At 37.9% G+C, this 18,092-nt stretch overlaps 2 protein-coding genes across 2 annotated transcripts in view; both read right to left on the bottom strand.

The window, feature by feature from the left end:
- LOC307133598 (craniofacial development protein 2-like) overlaps positions 1-18,092 on the bottom strand; it is a 1,416,430-nt gene that overhangs the window by 669,481 nt on the left and 728,857 nt on the right. The gene's annotated exons all lie outside the window — the stretch shown is intronic.
- grin2da (glutamate receptor, ionotropic, N-methyl D-aspartate 2D, a) overlaps positions 1-18,092 on the bottom strand; it is a gene marked incomplete at its 3' end in the record, with an annotated part of 92,264 nt that overhangs the window by 31,723 nt on the left and 42,449 nt on the right. Inside the window, exons 4-9 of the mRNA XM_079829722.1 lie at positions 7,602-7,716; positions 6,200-6,405; positions 3,240-3,408; positions 2,787-2,940; positions 1,301-1,426; positions 834-1,063 (exon numbers count right to left, since the gene is read on the bottom strand). Coding sequence (XP_079685848.1) covers positions 834-1,063; positions 1,301-1,426; positions 2,787-2,940; positions 3,240-3,408; positions 6,200-6,405; positions 7,602-7,716 — 1,000 coding nt within the window. The remainder of the gene's footprint in view (positions 1-833; positions 1,064-1,300; positions 1,427-2,786; positions 2,941-3,239; positions 3,409-6,199; positions 6,406-7,601; positions 7,717-18,092) is intronic.

Here is an 18,092-nt window from a genome sequence, read left to right as displayed (position 1 = left end):
CATTTCAATATTAGGCATTACCATAATCTATCAATATCCTGTAAATTAGTGCTAAATGGTAATCTAAAGCTTAAAATAGGCAGAAACAATTAAATATTCAATAGTGGCAGATAAATTATGATAATAATTACACACTTATACATTAGGTAACACTTTACCTAGGTTTCAAAATCAAAAGTTGTATTTGTTAACATTAGTTAATGCACTGTGAACTAACATGATCAAACAATGAATGACTGTATTTTTATTAACTAACATTAACAAAGATTAATAAATACTGTAACACTGTTTTGTTCACTGTTAGTTAATACATTAACTAATGAAACCTTGTTGTAAAATGTTACCATACATTAAAAAACGGTAACACTACAATAAGGTTCATTAGTTAACATTAGTTAACTACATTAGTTAACATGAACTAATAATGAACTGCACTTATAAAGCATTTATTTATCTTTGTTAATGTTAATTTCAACGTTTACTAATGCATTATTAAAATCTTGTTAACATTAGTAAATGAACTGTGAACTAACATTAACAAACCATAAACAGCTGTATTTTTATGAACTAACGTTAACAAAGATTAACTAATGCTGAACAGAGGTGTTCATGGTTAGTTCATGTTAACTAATGCATTATATAATGTTAGCTAATACAACCTTATTGTAAAGTGTTACCAAAAAAACACTCAATATAACAATGATCTTACTTGCAAACAAGATGTATAATTACACAAATATAAAACACATCTAACCATACTTATTATTCAATGTAATGGTTAAAAAGAGGGAAATGTGTTACTTATTAATGAAATCACTCAATTCACTGTCTACCTTCTTATCACTGAGGCCAGATACAGTGTCGATGTATTCTTCTTGGATCATGAAAGCAGCCAGGTTAGCAGTGTAGCTGGCTAGGAAGATGACAGCAAAGAAAGCCCAGACCAGCACCATTATCTTACTGGTGGTGCCTCTCGGGTTTTCCACCGGAACTGAGTTATTAAACACCAGAGCCCATAGCAGCCAAATAGACTTCCCTATGGTGAACTTTGAACCTCCTAACTCTGGGAGAAGAAAAACACAAGAAGGCCAAATGAGACATGTCTTATTATGACATAGATGCTGACAGGAAGGGTAAAGGGAGACAACAGTAAGACACATGAGAGAAGAAGGAAGATAGCTTGAGGTGAATTGTGGAACATGCTTATAATAATAACAACCATCTGTAAACAAGTCCTTAATTACTGACTGCATTTAAGAAAGTGCCTCGAGCAAAACCTTAAAATATAGAAACAACATACTCTTTCCGCTCTGTAAGCTCCGGTTATATCCAACAGGGCTGAAGAACTCAAATATGAAAACGGTCACAGCGACCACAGACAGGCACATGACGAACATCATCACCCACACAGCTGGGCTGTACGGCTCTACAATAGTGAAAAAACAAAAACAAATGAATAGATGAAATTCCAAACACCCCTTTGGTCACATCATATTTTCCTCTGAGCACCATTAATAATGTTAGAAACGTTTTTGTATTTTCTGCCAATAAGTCTATAGCAGGGATCCGCAACCCATGGCACACATGGAAAATCACTGGCACGTGACAATAGCAAAGAAGGTGAATGCATTTAATTTAAATCAAGTACCTCAAACTTGCATGCAGGCGTACATTCTGAGGTAATCATTCCTAGTCACACAGCCTGTTATAAGTTAGATGCTATTAATTCTATTAAAGTGTGACATTTTAACCTGCGCTACCACGCAGATCCGACAATCCATTCGTGTGACTGGAGGTGTGTGCTTCTGGGATCCTCCATGTGCCATAAGGTTGTCAAACGCTGGTCTATAGTCTAGATTTTAACGAGTATTGTCCACACTGTCTAAAAGGCTTAGAATAAAACAGTCTATTTAACAGCCTATTTGAAACTTTAAAAAAATGCCACACAAATTGTTAACATCAGATCTGAAATGAAATACATTTGAGCGGGATCTTTCAGAAGCATATGCAGAGCAGTAGGTGCTACACACAGCCAGGAACAACACAAGATTTGATTAACTTTCTCACATATTACCATTCTTCATGTTTAGGAATAATAGCATTTCATATTTTCTCCTTTTTATCCCACTACCCATAAGCTTCTAATCACCCAATAGATTTCATTGACCTGTCATTTGTTAAGGCATTTATCTGTATACAGAGTTGTTCTTTCTGTTTAGATTTAATAAATGCTCTTTTTACACTACACTCTAAAAAAAAAAAAAGGTTCTATATTGCACCAAAAATGGTTCTTGGCTCGTAATCATAGGGGAACCTTTTTTAGTGCTATATAGCACCAATTTTGGTGCTTCAGTGGTTCTTCAGCGGTTCTTCAGAGGTTCTTCAGCGGTTCTTCAGAGGTTCTTCACCGGTTCTTTGACTAAGGTGCTATATAGCACCTCTGAAGAACCGCTGAAGAACCACTGAAGCACCAAAATTGGTGCTATATAGCACTAAAAAAGGTTCCCCTATGATTACGAGCCTTTTTTTTTAGAGTGTAGGGAGAAAGTTTATAGTGTTTTTTTTTTTTTTATCTCAGAATATCAAGGAAAATTTGATTCCTTATGCCAGTAATATAAACATGATATAACATTAAATCTGAAGTAATATGAAGCCTGTAGCTCAACTGGTAGAGCATGGTGCTGGCAAAACCAAGGTCAAGGATTTGATTCCCAAGGAAACAGATACATGTCTGTCAAATGCCTAAATGTAAAAATGAAGTCTGATGCTCCTTCTTATTTCCTTACCGAGGAAAGCAGATGGTGACACAGTGCCGTTGCTACGAGAGACCATGACACTGATGCCAGTCTCCACAAACGGAACAGAGAACTCCACAACCTCTGACCTCTCTTCATTAATAGTCAGGGAGCCGATCGCCATGTCGGCCCGCTTGGACACCACCTGGTGGGGAAAGAGGCTAATAACATTACGAACAGAGAAAGTGGATTAAAAAAGTGAAAAGGTTTGTCAAGATAGTAACTAACTTTTATTATTTGAATGTTGCATATTTTGGACATTTAACAAAGTTGAATTATATGTTTAGAATTTATATTCAAGAAACATTAGCTTGCATATTTAGCCTTGTGCTTCATCTGTGCCACAATTCAAGAAAACAAAACCTTCTGCACCTGAATTCAGTGGACTTTGTGATAGTAAAATCAGGGTCGACAAATAGTCAAGAGATAAAATGAGGGCCTGACCTCCCCGACCATTCCATTCCACTCTCCATCTATGTTCTTTCCATGTCTGCCATTGGTCACCAGATAGAGGTCATAGGTGAAGCCCACTATTTTAGCCAGGCGCTTGAGAACATCAATACAGAAGCCTTTGCAGCAGTGCTTCATGGATTGAATGCCCTCAACAACCATGCTGTAATTGAAAAGAAGAAGGAGAGAAAGACATAGAAAAGGAAAAAGAAACAGAAAGGGGACAGTGACAAAAGAAATAAATAATGTAGAGAAACCAAGCAAAAGAAACTAAATGAACATCCCTGCTTAGAATTCAGTGCTTTGTCACCTAAGGCAAACACACATAAACTGTTCATTGACTGGAGTCTATCAGCACAAAGCATAAGGTTATTACGTTTTAAAAACCAGCACTACTCCATAGAAACTGAAGTTGTGATCAAATAGAAAAAAAGTTATTTATCTAAATATTGTATTCCATATTTCACCCAAAAATATAATATATATATATATTTTTTTAATTTTATTTGAAGCCCATTTGTAAGATTTTTTTTAGATGTGACTTTATTGCACATTAAGCACATTTGCCCTTTATGTCATTAGCGTAACCCAGATATTTTACTTTTGAGTAATTAGTAATTCTCATTAAGAATCAAATGAGATTCACTATTGCAAACACACTATATAGCCAAAAGTATTGGGACACCCCTCCAAATCATTGAATTCAGGTGTTCCAATCACTTCCATGGCCACAGGTGTATAAAATCAAGCACCTAGGCATGCAGACGCTTCTACAAACATTTGTGAAAGAATGGGTCGCTCTCAGGAGCTCAGTGAATTTAAGTGTGGTACTGTGATAGGTTGCCTCCTTTGTAATAAGTCCATTCATGAAATGTATAACTAAATATTCCACGGTCAACAGTTAGTGGTATTATAAAAAAGTGGAAGCAATTTGGAACAACAGCAACCCAGCCACGAAGTGGTAGGCCACGTAAAATCCCAGAGCAGGGTCAGCACATGCTGAGGCACACAGTGCGCAGAAGTCGCCAACTTTCTGCAGAGTCAATAGCTACAGACCTCCAAACTTTGTGTGGCCTTCAGATTAGCTCAAGAAAAGTGCATAGAGAGCTTCATGGAATGGGTTTCCATTGCTGAGCAGCTGCATCCAAGAATACTTTACCAAGTGCAATGCATCGGATGCAGTAGTGTAAAGCACACTGCCACTGGTTTGGCAGTTACCAGGAGAACGGTACTTGCCTGACTGCATTTAGTTCCAGTGAAAGGAACTCTTAATGCTTCAGCATACCAAGACATTTTGGACAATTTCGTGCTCCCAACTTTGTGGGAATAGTTTAGGGATGGCCCCTTCCAGTTCCAATATGACTGCGCATCAGTGCACAAAGCAAGGTCCATAAAGACATGGATAGGCAAGTTTGGTGTGGAGGAACTTGACTGGCCTGCACAGAGTCCTGACCTCAACCCAACAGAACACATTTGGGATGAATTAGAGCGGAGACTGCGAGACAGGACTTCTTGTCCAACATCAGTGCCTGACCTCACAAATGCGCTTCTAGAAGAATGGTCACAAATTCCCATAAACACACTCCTAAACCTAGTGGAAAGCTTTCCCAGAAGAGTTCTCCATATGAAACCCTTCAGATTAAGAATGGGATGTCATTAAAGTTAGTTCATGTGCCTGTAAAGGCAGACGTCCCAATAGAATATATATATATATATATATATATATATATATATATATATATATATATATATATATATATATATATATATATATATATATATATATATATATATATATATATATATATATATATATATATATATATATATATATATATATATATATATATATATATATATATATATATATATATATATATATATATATATATATATATATATATATATATATATATATATATATATATATATATATATAAATCAATCAAAGTAACAGGACCCACGGTTTCCCAGAAGAACATTGCCCAAAGCATCACACTGCCTTCGCCAGCTTGCCTTCTTCCCATAGTGCATCCTGGTGCCATGTGTTCCCCAGATAAGTGAAGGACACGCACCCGGCCATCCATGTCATGTAAAATAAAATGTGATTCATCAGACCAGACCACCTTCTTTCATTGCTCACGTGGTGCCCCACAAGAGCTGCAGTTTTGGAGATGCTCTGACCCAGTCGTCTAGCCATCACAATTTGGCCCATGTCAAACTCACTCAAATCCTAGCGCTTGCCCATTTTTCCTGCTTCTAACACATCAACTTTGAGGACAAAATGTTCACTTGCTGCCTAATATATCCCACCCACTAACGGGTGCTGTAATGAAGAGATAATGAGTGTTATTCACTTCACCTGTCATACATATACCTGATCGGTGTATACATACACAGTATAGCAGAAATGAGAACAATACTTTTTTGCATGCAGGTAATGAAAATGTGTGTAATGAGTAAATATGCTTAATTATAATAAAAGTGTCATGTAAAAAAATCTTAATGTTCTTAAACAAGGCTTAATTTCCTTCATGCAAAATTTAGCTGGTTAAACAAAATCATAATATAGTTAATTAAAATATAATTCTCATTATCGTTCTTAATTTCGAGGTGAAATATGATCAGGGCACCGTTTTGACAGTTTTTGTGTGATTTACCCAGGAGCTGTGTGCTAGACCAGGAAGAATTTTGAGAAATTCTCCATTAAAAATAAGGTAAATGAAGTAAAGTGCTCTAACACAGAACAATCATTGATCAACCTCCTCCATTTCTACGTGCATTTCTAATTTATTTAAATTCCATCAGTGCTAGTGACAGTACGGGGAATGAATGCCCCAGGTGTAATATGAATGTAATTTGCAACATCTGCATATTCACTGCCACATTTGCTAAAGTGATAACCCCAAATGTTGAACATTTCTATTCTAAAAATCCACAGACTGAACCTTGACCTGTTGTTGAGTGGCAGACGGCATGGAACAGAGTCTCTGATGCAGGAGCCTGTTCCAGGATCGGCAGGCTCTACGATGACGAATGGCCTCTCTTCCAAAGTAACCACACGCAAGTGTTGGGAATCATCCAGAGGTTTGAGGAAGGGGCCGTACCGGGACCAGGGTGGGTAACGCAGACGCAAGACTCCATTCTCCCACCAACCTACCTACAACAACAGCAAGACACCATTAAAATGATAAACACGTTTCTGAGACCTCAGACAGATGCAAAATGCTTCATAACGGTGCTTCGATAAATTAAATTTGATTGGTTTTGACAAGGCCTTTCTGTCTGTTTTCTATCTGACATTCTTAACATCGTCAGTGGATATATAGTCCCAACTTTATTAAGCTAGATACTTGAAGCTACGAAAATATATAAAATGTCTGTCTTCCTTGTGACAGCTATTTTACATTTCAACAAAACACGTAAACCCAAACCTTTCAAACTACAGTATGACACCTTTGCAAGTTCCCATGATTCCCAATCTCAAGTGTTAACCATCTGTCAGTGAACATGGCAATTAAATGTAAAAAAAACTTTTGTTCTAGCTTAACAATGAATGATTTACGGTTTCTGCAGCTCCTTTGGCAGTTCTGAAACCAGCCATTTCAAACTGTCAAAAAGTGCATGAATAACCAATACCAAAAACGTTCCTGCAAAAATCTATTATTACCCACAGTTTATTGACTTTTTCCAGGAAAATGCTGTATGTGCAATCATATGCAATTGCCACTCAATTGCATTCAAGTGCACTGCCCTGTAAACAAATTCCCTTAAAATAACAGACAAGTTATTGGAACAACAGGAACATTGTGAATTATACAGTAAAACATTAATAAGAATATAAAAGCAAAATGACAAAAATAGTCATTTTTATCATTATTTTTTTACCCTGAATTTAAAGTCTTTAATAGGGGAGAGCGAGATTACAAACTCAGTGTACAGTTGGTTGATAATTTTGCTGCATGATATAGAAGTATATACTAAAAGTACTGAATATGGAAATTATTGGTCAATACTGTCATGTACATGCACAAATTTCACATACTGTTTTAATGCTTTAAAATGATAGTTCCAGTGAAAAAAAAAGCACCATAGTGACCTTGACTTACTTGATTTGATTTGCTTTGCACAAAATGTATTGTAATATAATGTGAATGTGCATATATTTATTCTTTGATGTACTTTAGTCCCTTCTGTATGCAACACACGGTTCATTTCAAATGCATTCTTCACATTTCAATTATATTGCATTTAAATGGCAAAATGTGCACTCACAAGGGAGCTGCATTTAAAACAGTTCAGTGATAACCATGAATATCTATACACATTTAAGCATACTAATGGCTCCACCCCTACCTCCTCCCAGCCTCTTCCTGCAGTGTAGGAGATAACATCCAGAAGCGGATTTGCCAGATAACCGTCATTATTAAAGGAATAGTCCCGTCCGGATAGAGTTATGTTACTGAAGAACCTGCAGGAGGAGAAGGGCAAAAAAGAGAAGGGTGATAAAGGAGGAGTCTGAGTGAAAGTGATAAAGAGAAAGAGAGCGAGAGCAGTGAGAGATAAAGAGTGATAGATGGGAGTTCCATTAGTCACCTCTCCACTTGGGGTGGTGTGTGTGATTTGTGCTGAATGCTTAAGGGACTCTAAAGTAAACCTGCCCTGCTGAACATTAAACAGAAATGACAACACTGAATCTCAATGAACATAAAGAAATTCATATACAGAATGATGGAAACTGAAGGTATATCTGCTTAATCAAATCAAAGAATCAATGAATTAATTCAGAGTAAAATAGAAAAAAAGTAATGAAGGAGAAAGTAAAGCTGAAAAGTGAACCGGCAACATTGAGTGAATTGACAAAAAATGGATGAATGGCTAGACTAGTGAATAAATAAAAAATATATATACACACAGTTTTGGAGAAAGTAATGCATTACAATATTACGTAACTCCCTAAAAAATTAACTAATTTCATTACTTAGTGTGTTATCAGTTTTGCATTACTTTTTCTTACCTGGCCTGTGACTTGTTTATTTTTTAATAAAAAAAAAAAAAAAAAGATTTGACAAGTGTAAAGATCACACCAAATGGAATCGAAGGTCAGCAGTGTGAGATTTAAGTAAGGGATAATTCACAAAGGGTCGTTGAATTATACGAAAAATAATGCACACCAGAGGTGGTAATTCGACTACGACGGGAAGCGGGTGTGCATTATTTTTCTAATAATTCAATGGTCCGAAGTCAATTATTCCGCTTATACTATGGTTACAAGGTACCAGACTGCGACCAAATGGTCGCATTTTGCTACCTTTTTTCCTGCTGGTGCGACTAGATTTTGTTAGAGGTCACACTGGTATGACCACCATGGTGCCCAGGAGCTGAAATAAGAGCTGCCATTTCTGTCACATATGATAAACATCAAACGGCAAACGAAACTGCTCGTTTTATCAGCTCAGAGCAATAATAGACAGAGCGAGCTCACACACAGGGCGATCTCGTGACACCGTTACTACACAGCGCTGAGAGATCCAGTGATAAAGCACTTGAATTCACTACAGTATTAAAGGATTAGTTCACATCAAAATGAAAATTCTCTGATATTTTACTCACCCCCATCTCATCCAAGATGTTCATGTTTTTCTTTCTTCAGTCGAAAATAATTTTTTTGAGAAAAAACATTCCAGGATTTTTCTTCACATAATGGTTTTCAATGGCAACCAAAATGTTCAAGGTTCAAATCAATGCAGTTTCAAAGGGTTTCAGACACTCTGCGCGATCCCAGGCGAGGAATAGGGTCTTATCTAGCGAAACGATCTGTCATAAAAAAAAAAAAAAAGTTTTAACTTAAATTGCTCATCATGCGCTGCTCTGCGACGTGCTAGTGATTGCGCAATCACGTCGAAAACGTCACACTAGACGTAGGCAGAAGTACCACCCCCGTGTTTACGAAGTGCACATGTGAAGACAAACGCCCTTTAGCAAAAAAAAGGTAAAACAACGATGTCAGGCGATTCTTACGTTGAAGATGAGGTGTTTTTTGGTAAAGGGAGTTTGTATTAGTCCTCGCACGGTCGCTTGGGGCGGTAATTCACTAGCACATCGCAGAGCAGCGCAAGATGAGCAATTTAGGTTAAAAATATATATTTATTTTTAAAATGACCAATCGTTCTAGATAAGACCCTATTCCTCGTCTGGGGGCATCTGAAGCCCTTTGAAGCCCTTTGAAACTGCATTGATTTGGACCTTGAACATTTTGGTTGCAATTGAAAAACATTATGTGAAGAAAAATCCTGGAATGTTTTCTTTAAAAAAAACAATTTCTTTTCCACTGAAGAAAGAAAGACATGAACATCTTTTTATTTTATTTTATATTATATTATTCATCTAAGGGTTCGTACAACCTTTTAAGAGTGAAATTCAAGCACTTTTAAGGGCTATCAAGTGCTTCACACATTTTCAGCACTTAAAAGTTTTAAATATCATCCAATTTTAATATTATTATTGATGTGATGATTTGTAAAACTAAAAGTTTAAAGGTGTAGGACACTTTGTGGCAAACAAGCACTTTTATTTTAAAAATACATGAAATTTCCACTATAAACAGTAGATGACGGCAGATGAGCACTTATTTCACTTATTTCCACTCCCTAATATATGGAAAAAAGAATAGGAAGTCACAACTCATTCATCTCATGAAAAACAAAAACTTTTGTTCAAATTGTGACTGAATTACACAGAAAACAAGTAAAGCGTGCTCCTTTTAGTTCAGTATGATACTATAGAAGAACAACAGTATATTTAATAAGAGTAGAATATTTATATTTTCCATATAAATATTAGATTTTTGCACATTACTGTTAAATTCACAGTAAGTGCTTCACTGTTCAATTTTCAATAAACAAACATGTAATATTATTAGTAATTTATTAACAAAACAATGCAAAACAATAGTAATTTTATAATTAAATTAACTTAATGATAAATTTTCCTCCAGCGCCAAATCAGGTGCTGGCGCCACCATCTGTAGAACTTAGTGGCACCGTTGCCACTGCTCTCAAATGTTAGTCTGGAGTCCCAGGTTACCACACCTCAAAATATTGTTCAGATTATTTATTTCAAGAAATTTGTCAGGTTTTGTCCTTAAAATGCTCTTGTGTGTAGGAATAACTCCAAAATGGAGGCTTCAGCCACTGATAGCAGACTATAGCAGTTATTAAAACAGTTATATATATATATATATATATATATATATATATATATATATATATATATATATATATATATATATATATATATAGAGGACACACTCACCTTAAGGATTATTAGGAACACCATAATAATACTGTGTTTGACCCCCTTTCGCCTTCAGAACTGCCTTAATTCTACGTGGCATTGATTCAACAAGGTGCTGAAAGCATTCTTTAGAAATGTTGGCCCATATTGATAGGATAGCATCTTGCAGTTGATGGAGATTTGTGGGATGCACATCCAGGGCACAAAGCTCCCGTTCCACCACATCCCAAAGATGCTCTATTGGGTTGAGATCTGGTGACTGTGGGGGCCATTTTAGTACAGTGAACTCATTGTCATGTTCAAGAAACCAATTTGAAATGATTCGAGTTTTGTGACATGGTGCATTATCCTGCTGGAAGTAGCCATCAGAGGATGGGTACATGGTGGTCATAAAGGGATGGACATGGTCAGAAACAATGCTCAGGTAGGCCATGGCATTTAAACGATGCCCAATTGGCATTAAGGGGCCTAAAGTGTGCCAAGAAAACATCCCCCACACCATTACACCACCACCACCAGCCTGCACAGTGGTAACAAGGCATGATGGATCCATGTTCTCATTCTGTTTACGCCAAATTCTGACTCTACCATCTGAATGTCTCAACAGAAATCGAGACTCATCAGACCAGGCAACATTTTTCCAGTCTTCAACTGTCCAATTTCGGTGAGCTCGTGCAAATTGTAGCCTCTTTTTCCTATTTGTAGTGGAGATGAGTGGTACCCGGTGGGGTCTTCTGCTGTTGTAGCCCATCCGCCTCAAAGTTGTGCGTGTTGTGGCTTCACAAATGCTTTGCTGCATACCTCGGTTGTAACGAGTGGTTATTTCAGTCAAAGTTGCTCTTCTATCAGCTTGAATCAGTCGGTCCATTCTCCTCTGACCTCTAGCATCAACAAGGCATTTCCGGCCACAGGACTGCCGCATACTGGATGTTTTTCCCTTTTCACACCATTCTTTGTAAACCCTAGAAATGGTTGTGCGTGAAAATCCCAGTAACTGAGCAGATTGTGAAATACTCAGACTGGCCCGTGTGGCACCAACAACCATGCCACGCTCAAAATTGCTTAAATCACCTTTCTTTCCCATTCTGACATTCAGTTTGGAGTTCAGGAGATTGTCTTGACCAGGACCACACCCCTAAATGTATTGAAGCAACTTCCATGTGATTGGTTGATTATATAATTGCATTAATGAGAAATTGAACAGGTGTTCCTAATAATCCTTTAGGTGAGTATATATATATATATATATATATATATATATATATATATATATATATATATATATATATATATATATATATATATATATATATATATATAGAGAGAGAGAGAGAGAGAGAGAGAGAGAGAGAGAGAGAGAGAGAGAGAGAGAGAGAGAGAGAGAGAGAGAGAGAGAGCGAGAGCGAGAGCGAGAGCGAGAGCGAGAGCGAGAGCGAGAGAGAGAGAGAGAGAGAGAGATATTAAGCGTATGTGAATCAGAGTCCTGCACGGGTCCGATTTTGAAAACCCAAACCCGCCCGTACCCACAGTGCTTAAACCCGCATCCGACCCGTTTTCCGACAACAGCACTAAATAAAATCCGCACCGACCCGACCCGCTTAAAATTGAACCGACACCCGACCCGCACCCGCAATAAAATCAGTTTAGCATATCACATTATAGACACACTTACAAAAATGTTTATTGCAGCATACAGAAGTTATTACACGACCATTAACACAAGGACAACTTCTGCCGGGAGCTTAACGTGGCTTAATGTACTGTTATTAAGAGACCAAACTCAGTAAACATAATACTAATAACGTATAAGTTACTATGTACAAAAAAATCAGATGAGCCCAGAATATGAACGCAACGCGTATAATTACACGTTAAACGTTTTCCTACTTAACGTGGCTTAATGTAGGCCTACTAAGACAGTGTTATTAAGAGACCAAACTCAGGAAACATAACACAAATACTGTTCGATAGAACTGCGTGTGCTTGGTTTGTTACCACAGTTATCTGCGTGCTTCCTCAGCGATGAAGTTCCACATTTGCGGCTCTCTTTTCTTCAACTCCTCATGATCCATCTTGACGGCTGCAGTGCATGCAGATAGCGCACGTGCGGTTGTGATTCTTCTTTGAGGGCACGCGCGCGCCACGCGGCCACAGATAAACTGATATGGATTTGAAATTATTTTATCAACTTGGAATACAGGCAAGGCATATTTTTGTATATGCATATTTTAAGGAACACATCTACAATATACATGCATATATTGTTTATATATAGGCCTATATTCGTTTGCACGTGACTGTTTAAAAACCGTGTTTAGACCCGTGTTTCTCCCTTGTCCGACCCGACCCGCACCCGTATCCGACACAGTAGGATGTTTTTCACCCGTTTCAGCAATATTCGCGGGTCACCCGTCGGGTACCCGCACCCGTGCAGGACTCTGATGTGAATTACCTGAGTCTGTCTCTCAACAGTGTTCGACAGCAGCTTCTCAATTAATAGTGAAACTGTAAGTTTATCTGCTCCAAGAACAAGGCTGTTATTACCTCTCTAGGGAGAAATTAAAGGGTTAGTTCACCCAAAAATGAAAGTTCTGTCATTAATTACTCACCCTCATGTCGTTCGACACCCGTAAGACCTCCGTTCATATTCGGAACACAAATGAAGATATTTTTGTTGAAAGCTGATGGCTGAGAAAGGCTTCAGATAAGCCTCCATTGGCATTCAGTACATTTACACTCCCAAGACGCATAAAAGGCACTTAAAACGTTGTTACAAAGTCCATCTCACCACAGTGACTCAAAAAATCAAAATAACACCTTTATCCAACTTGTTCTTGTCTTCCGTGTGTGCCTCCACGACGCATGCACGAGAATATGACGCAGATCCGGCGTTCGGACACATGACCCAGAAGCGATTTGTTTACAAGCAGAGGAAGACGCGCGTGTCTAAGCTGTTGGATTCTACATTGATCGTGCTTTAGGTCTCGGCGTAGTTCTCAAAATGGGGCTTAAGTGTGCATTTCATGGATTCCCGAACGCTGGCGCTATGTCATATTCTCACGCATGCGTCGTGGAGGCATACACGGAAGACAATAACAAGTTGGATAAAGGTGTTATTTTGATTTTTTTTTTGCGCACAAAAACTATTGTCGTCGCATCGTAAAATTATTGTAGAGCCACTGTGGTGAGATGGACTTTGTAACGACGTTTTAAGTGCCTTTTATGGGTCTTGGGAGTATAAATGTACTTAATGCCAATGGAGGCCTGTGTGAAGCCTTTCTCAGCCATCAGCTTTCAACTAAAATATCCTAATTTGTGTTCCGAATATGAACGGAGGTCTTACGGGTGTCGAACGTCATGAGGGTGAGTAATTAATGACAGAATTTTCATTTTTGGGTGAACTAACCCTTTAATGTAGCTTACTGTATCGTGTGGGGGGCAGAGTGGGAGAAGAGAGTATATTCTTTCCATACATAATAAAATGTCATTTTGTGCCAAAAAAGCATGGAAATAATTTGTCATTTTTATCCTATTGTTTACTATATTGATTTGCTTGGTCAGTTCATCAACCAATCCGATTCAAGCATTCAGCAGCCCCCGTAGTATAATCACTAATAAAGTGAGATTAAATACATAAAGTATATTTGTATTAACATATCTAATATTTGCAGGTTTGCATAATATTCTGAGTTTGCATTTACTGTTTTTATTCATTTTGAGGAATACTGAAGCTGTTTTAATCCAAGTGAGATGAGTAAATGCATGTTCACATTACTAACCATAGTCTATAATTAATAACCATCATGTTTACACAGTGCCTTTGCACGTTACTCCCGATTTCTATCAATATGGGGAAAGGAGAGATGTCATTCAATAAATGGGAAAAAAACTTTAAACTAAAGTAATTTGCATTACTTATTTAAAAAAGTAACTTTTATATTTTGTTGTGAATTTATAGGTAATGCTTCACTTTAATCATTACTTGAAAAAAGTCTGATTATGTAACTAGCGTAATGTACAGTATATGTGTGTTTGTAATGAATAAATACAAATAAATAAATGGGGGACAATATTGGAAGAAAGGGTGGATGGATACATGCATACTTTAAAATAGGGCACAATATGCTATATTAATTTAACAGAATTGTCCGTATTTATTTTTTACAACTGTTAAGGTTAACGGAAATATATAATGTCCGGGTAATGAGCTGCCAGTATTTTTTCTGTTATTTTACAGATTTATTTTTTAAAGTGTGGATGAAGAAAAATGAAGGCAACTGAAGGATCAGCTTCATGAAAGTATAAATGAAAGAATGAATAAATAGAGAGGAAAATGATGAATGGCCAGATAAAATATGAAGGAGAGCAAAATGGATCAACTTCATGAATAAATCAGCAAATACGAAGAAAAAAATCTGATGAATGAATGGATAAAAATGAATAAAATAATGAATGAAACTTGTGACTAAGATCAGATTCATGGAATAAAATTATGGAACAAAAATAAACGAAAACGAGATTAAATGCATGACAATTGTATTTATGGAGACAATTGTAATGAATAGATGGATGAATGAAACAAAAACATGGGGAAACAAAGGATAAACTTCCCAGAGGAATGAATCAATGAATCTTAAAAAGAGGAACTCAGTGGATGGAGGATGAATGACATGCCCTAAAGCACTGCAGCCACAGCTCCGACTGCACTTTTATCACACTTCCAGATCGGCGGCAGGACACGGCAGTCATCTCGCCAGTGGCTTGTTTTCAATATTCAGTGTTTGGAGCTCTTAGGATGCTGCTGAGATGCTCTTGTTAGTCGCCATGACAACTAGGAGCATGAGAGTAGCAGTGAAACTCTGGAACAGAGGGACGCGAAACGCGAACATCGCAACAGAGTATCTTTCTCCCCGCCGCATGTGTAAGCTGCGTCTCTCATCAGGCATTTGTCAGCAGTTTTCTTTTTACTGATGCGGTAATGGCCAGAGAAAAAGACTCTTTCAACCAGCTCATTTTTATTAATTTTTTTATTTTAGCCCGTCATTGCACAGGACGCTCGGCTCGTTTTTATGTGACATGTCTCATAAGTCTTTCCACTTCTGTCTTTGGGAGAAATTACATTTGATATCTAATCCATAATTTATGACAGGCTTCTATATAAGAGATTATGTTCATTTCAAAGCGTCGGTCGAAATGACGGCTACGGGCCCGCTTCTGGTTTAATGCCCCATTTAATAGAATGTGAGCGGTATTGCTTATCCAAACTTCACTCCTCCGTCATGTAATGGCACACTGAACACTTTTAGGAATACGGAATGAAGATTATAAAATGACACTGCTCATTTTTCATGGCACATTTTTTTTTTCATGCACACAAAGGGAATCATAATCGAGTTTACAAATCACTCTCAAACTTCTTCGATCCGTCACACACAATATCTGCTCCGGATCAGCAATTAAAGAAAACGTCCGATCCGGTGTAATTCATTTATCTCACACTCATTTCGAGAGTGCAATGGAGAGCGTGACAATCTTAACAACCTTAAGTCTGCGATGCCAGCACTCGCACTTTCCTCGTTCCCTCGCTCTAGACCCCTGCAAGGTTGTCATAGCGACACAGCCATTGACATTACATGTGTTCCGCTAATGCCTTACATTGTGGGGTGAACAAACAACCTAAAGCACAGCACGTAGCAGAATACAGATGTCACTTGTGTCATCACAATGAAGACGAGAAAGAGAGAGGCAGGAAAAAAGGGAGCGTGAGCCTGACACAAAATGGAAACGTAGCAGTGATGCACTGTCACAAAGAATGTGAAATGAAAAGGCCTGGAGACACAAGGATGAGGAAGCAGGGGGGAAAAAGTGTGAGGTGCACACACAAACACACACACACACACTAGGACAGGATAAGGAGAAATGTGGAATGTTTAAACATCACAGGGGTGTTTAAACATCAGAAACATTTGAGGGGTTTTAATGTGTCCATTAAAGCGGCATTAGTATGGTGATGAGCAGAGCCCTGCCCTCTGCAGCTGTGTGTGTGTGTGTGTGTGTGTGTGTGTGTGTGTGTGTGTGTGTGTGTGTGTGTGTGTGTGTGTGTGTGTGTGTGTGTGTGTGTGTGTGTGTGTGTGTGTGTGTGTGTGTGTGTGTGTGTGTGTGTGTATTTGAAAGATAGAGTGTCTCAAAGCAGTTTCAATATGGTTGTATACACTGGCAATATGGTTACCATATGAGTGAAAGTCATAAAAGTCATTGGCAGGTTCAAAAGTTAATTTTGAAAAGCACAAAAATGCTGTCTATGAAGGACTGTTCAAGCTCACCTGTGATGCCTAAAAATGCTTACTAGGCACATTTCACATGCCTATTATGCCCAAAAAGGACCTTTAGTGCTATTTAGGGTTATCTATGCAGTAATGAAAGGGCCATTCACACAAAACACATTTTGCAAATGAGATGCAAGGCAGTGGAATAATAATGAAAAAAGGCAAGGTCTAGAGAACATCTTTTAACTTCTTTCCTTGCAGCAAAAGATAACCTGAGCGCAATGGTCAGTCACGTCCATCTGGTGCATTTTTATACAGGAAAACAATGAATGTCTATGAATGTTCGAAACCAAAAACGCTGCTTGTTGAAAAGGTCTTGATCTAAATGCCCAAAAATGGTCTATGTAGGAATGTTTGAAAGAACCCATGATGGAACTCTTTCATGTGCCTTATTCTAAAAAGGAACACGGCAACTTTTTGGGAATTTAGCTTATTCCCCGTGTCCCCCAGAGTTAGATAAGTCCATACATACCATTCTCATTTCCGTGCATGCCATAACTCTGTCTGACGCACCCACTGCTAGCCTAGCTTAGCACAAAGACTGGAGGCAAATGGCTCCAACTAGCCTACAGCTCAATAAGTGACAAAATAACGGCAACATTGTCCTATTTACATGTTGTGATGTATATAGTTACATCGTGTACTAAGACCGACGGAAAATGAAAAGTTGTGATTTTCTAGATCGATATGGCTAGGAACTATACTCTCATTTCTGTGTAGTAATCATGGAACTTTACTGCCGTACCATGGGTGCAGTGGCGCAGTGATATTACTCAGCGCCTGAAAATAGGCTAACTTCCGTCAACATAACCAACGTGACAACCTGCTTGCACAGAGAGCGTGCTTGGGACTATTTTCAGGCACTGCGTAATATCATTGCGCCTGCTGCACCCATGGTACGGCAGCAAAGTTCCATGATTACTACACAGGAATGAGAGGAAAATGTTGCCATTATTTTGTAACTTATTGAGCAGTAGGCTAGCTGAAGCCGTTTACCTCCAGTCTTTGTGCTAAGCTAGGCTAGCGGTGGGTGCGTCAGAGAGAGTTATGGCACGCACGGAGATGAGAATGGTATATATGGACTGTCTAGGAAGGATTCTACAAACAAATTTAGTCTAAGTATTTGTTTGAAATCACCCATAATAAAAATCACCCGTAAAAAAACCCAAAAAAACAGTCAAGATCAATCTGCAGGAACGTTCTAACAATGCCCAAAACTACTGTC

This window comes from Gobio gobio (assembly GCF_949357685.1).
Source record: "Gobio gobio genome assembly, chromosome: 11".
Taxonomy (NCBI): Eukaryota; Metazoa; Chordata; class Actinopteri; order Cypriniformes; family Gobionidae; genus Gobio; species Gobio gobio.
Note: the sequence above shows the minus strand (reverse complement) of the source record. Positions and strands in the feature narration are given on the sequence as shown.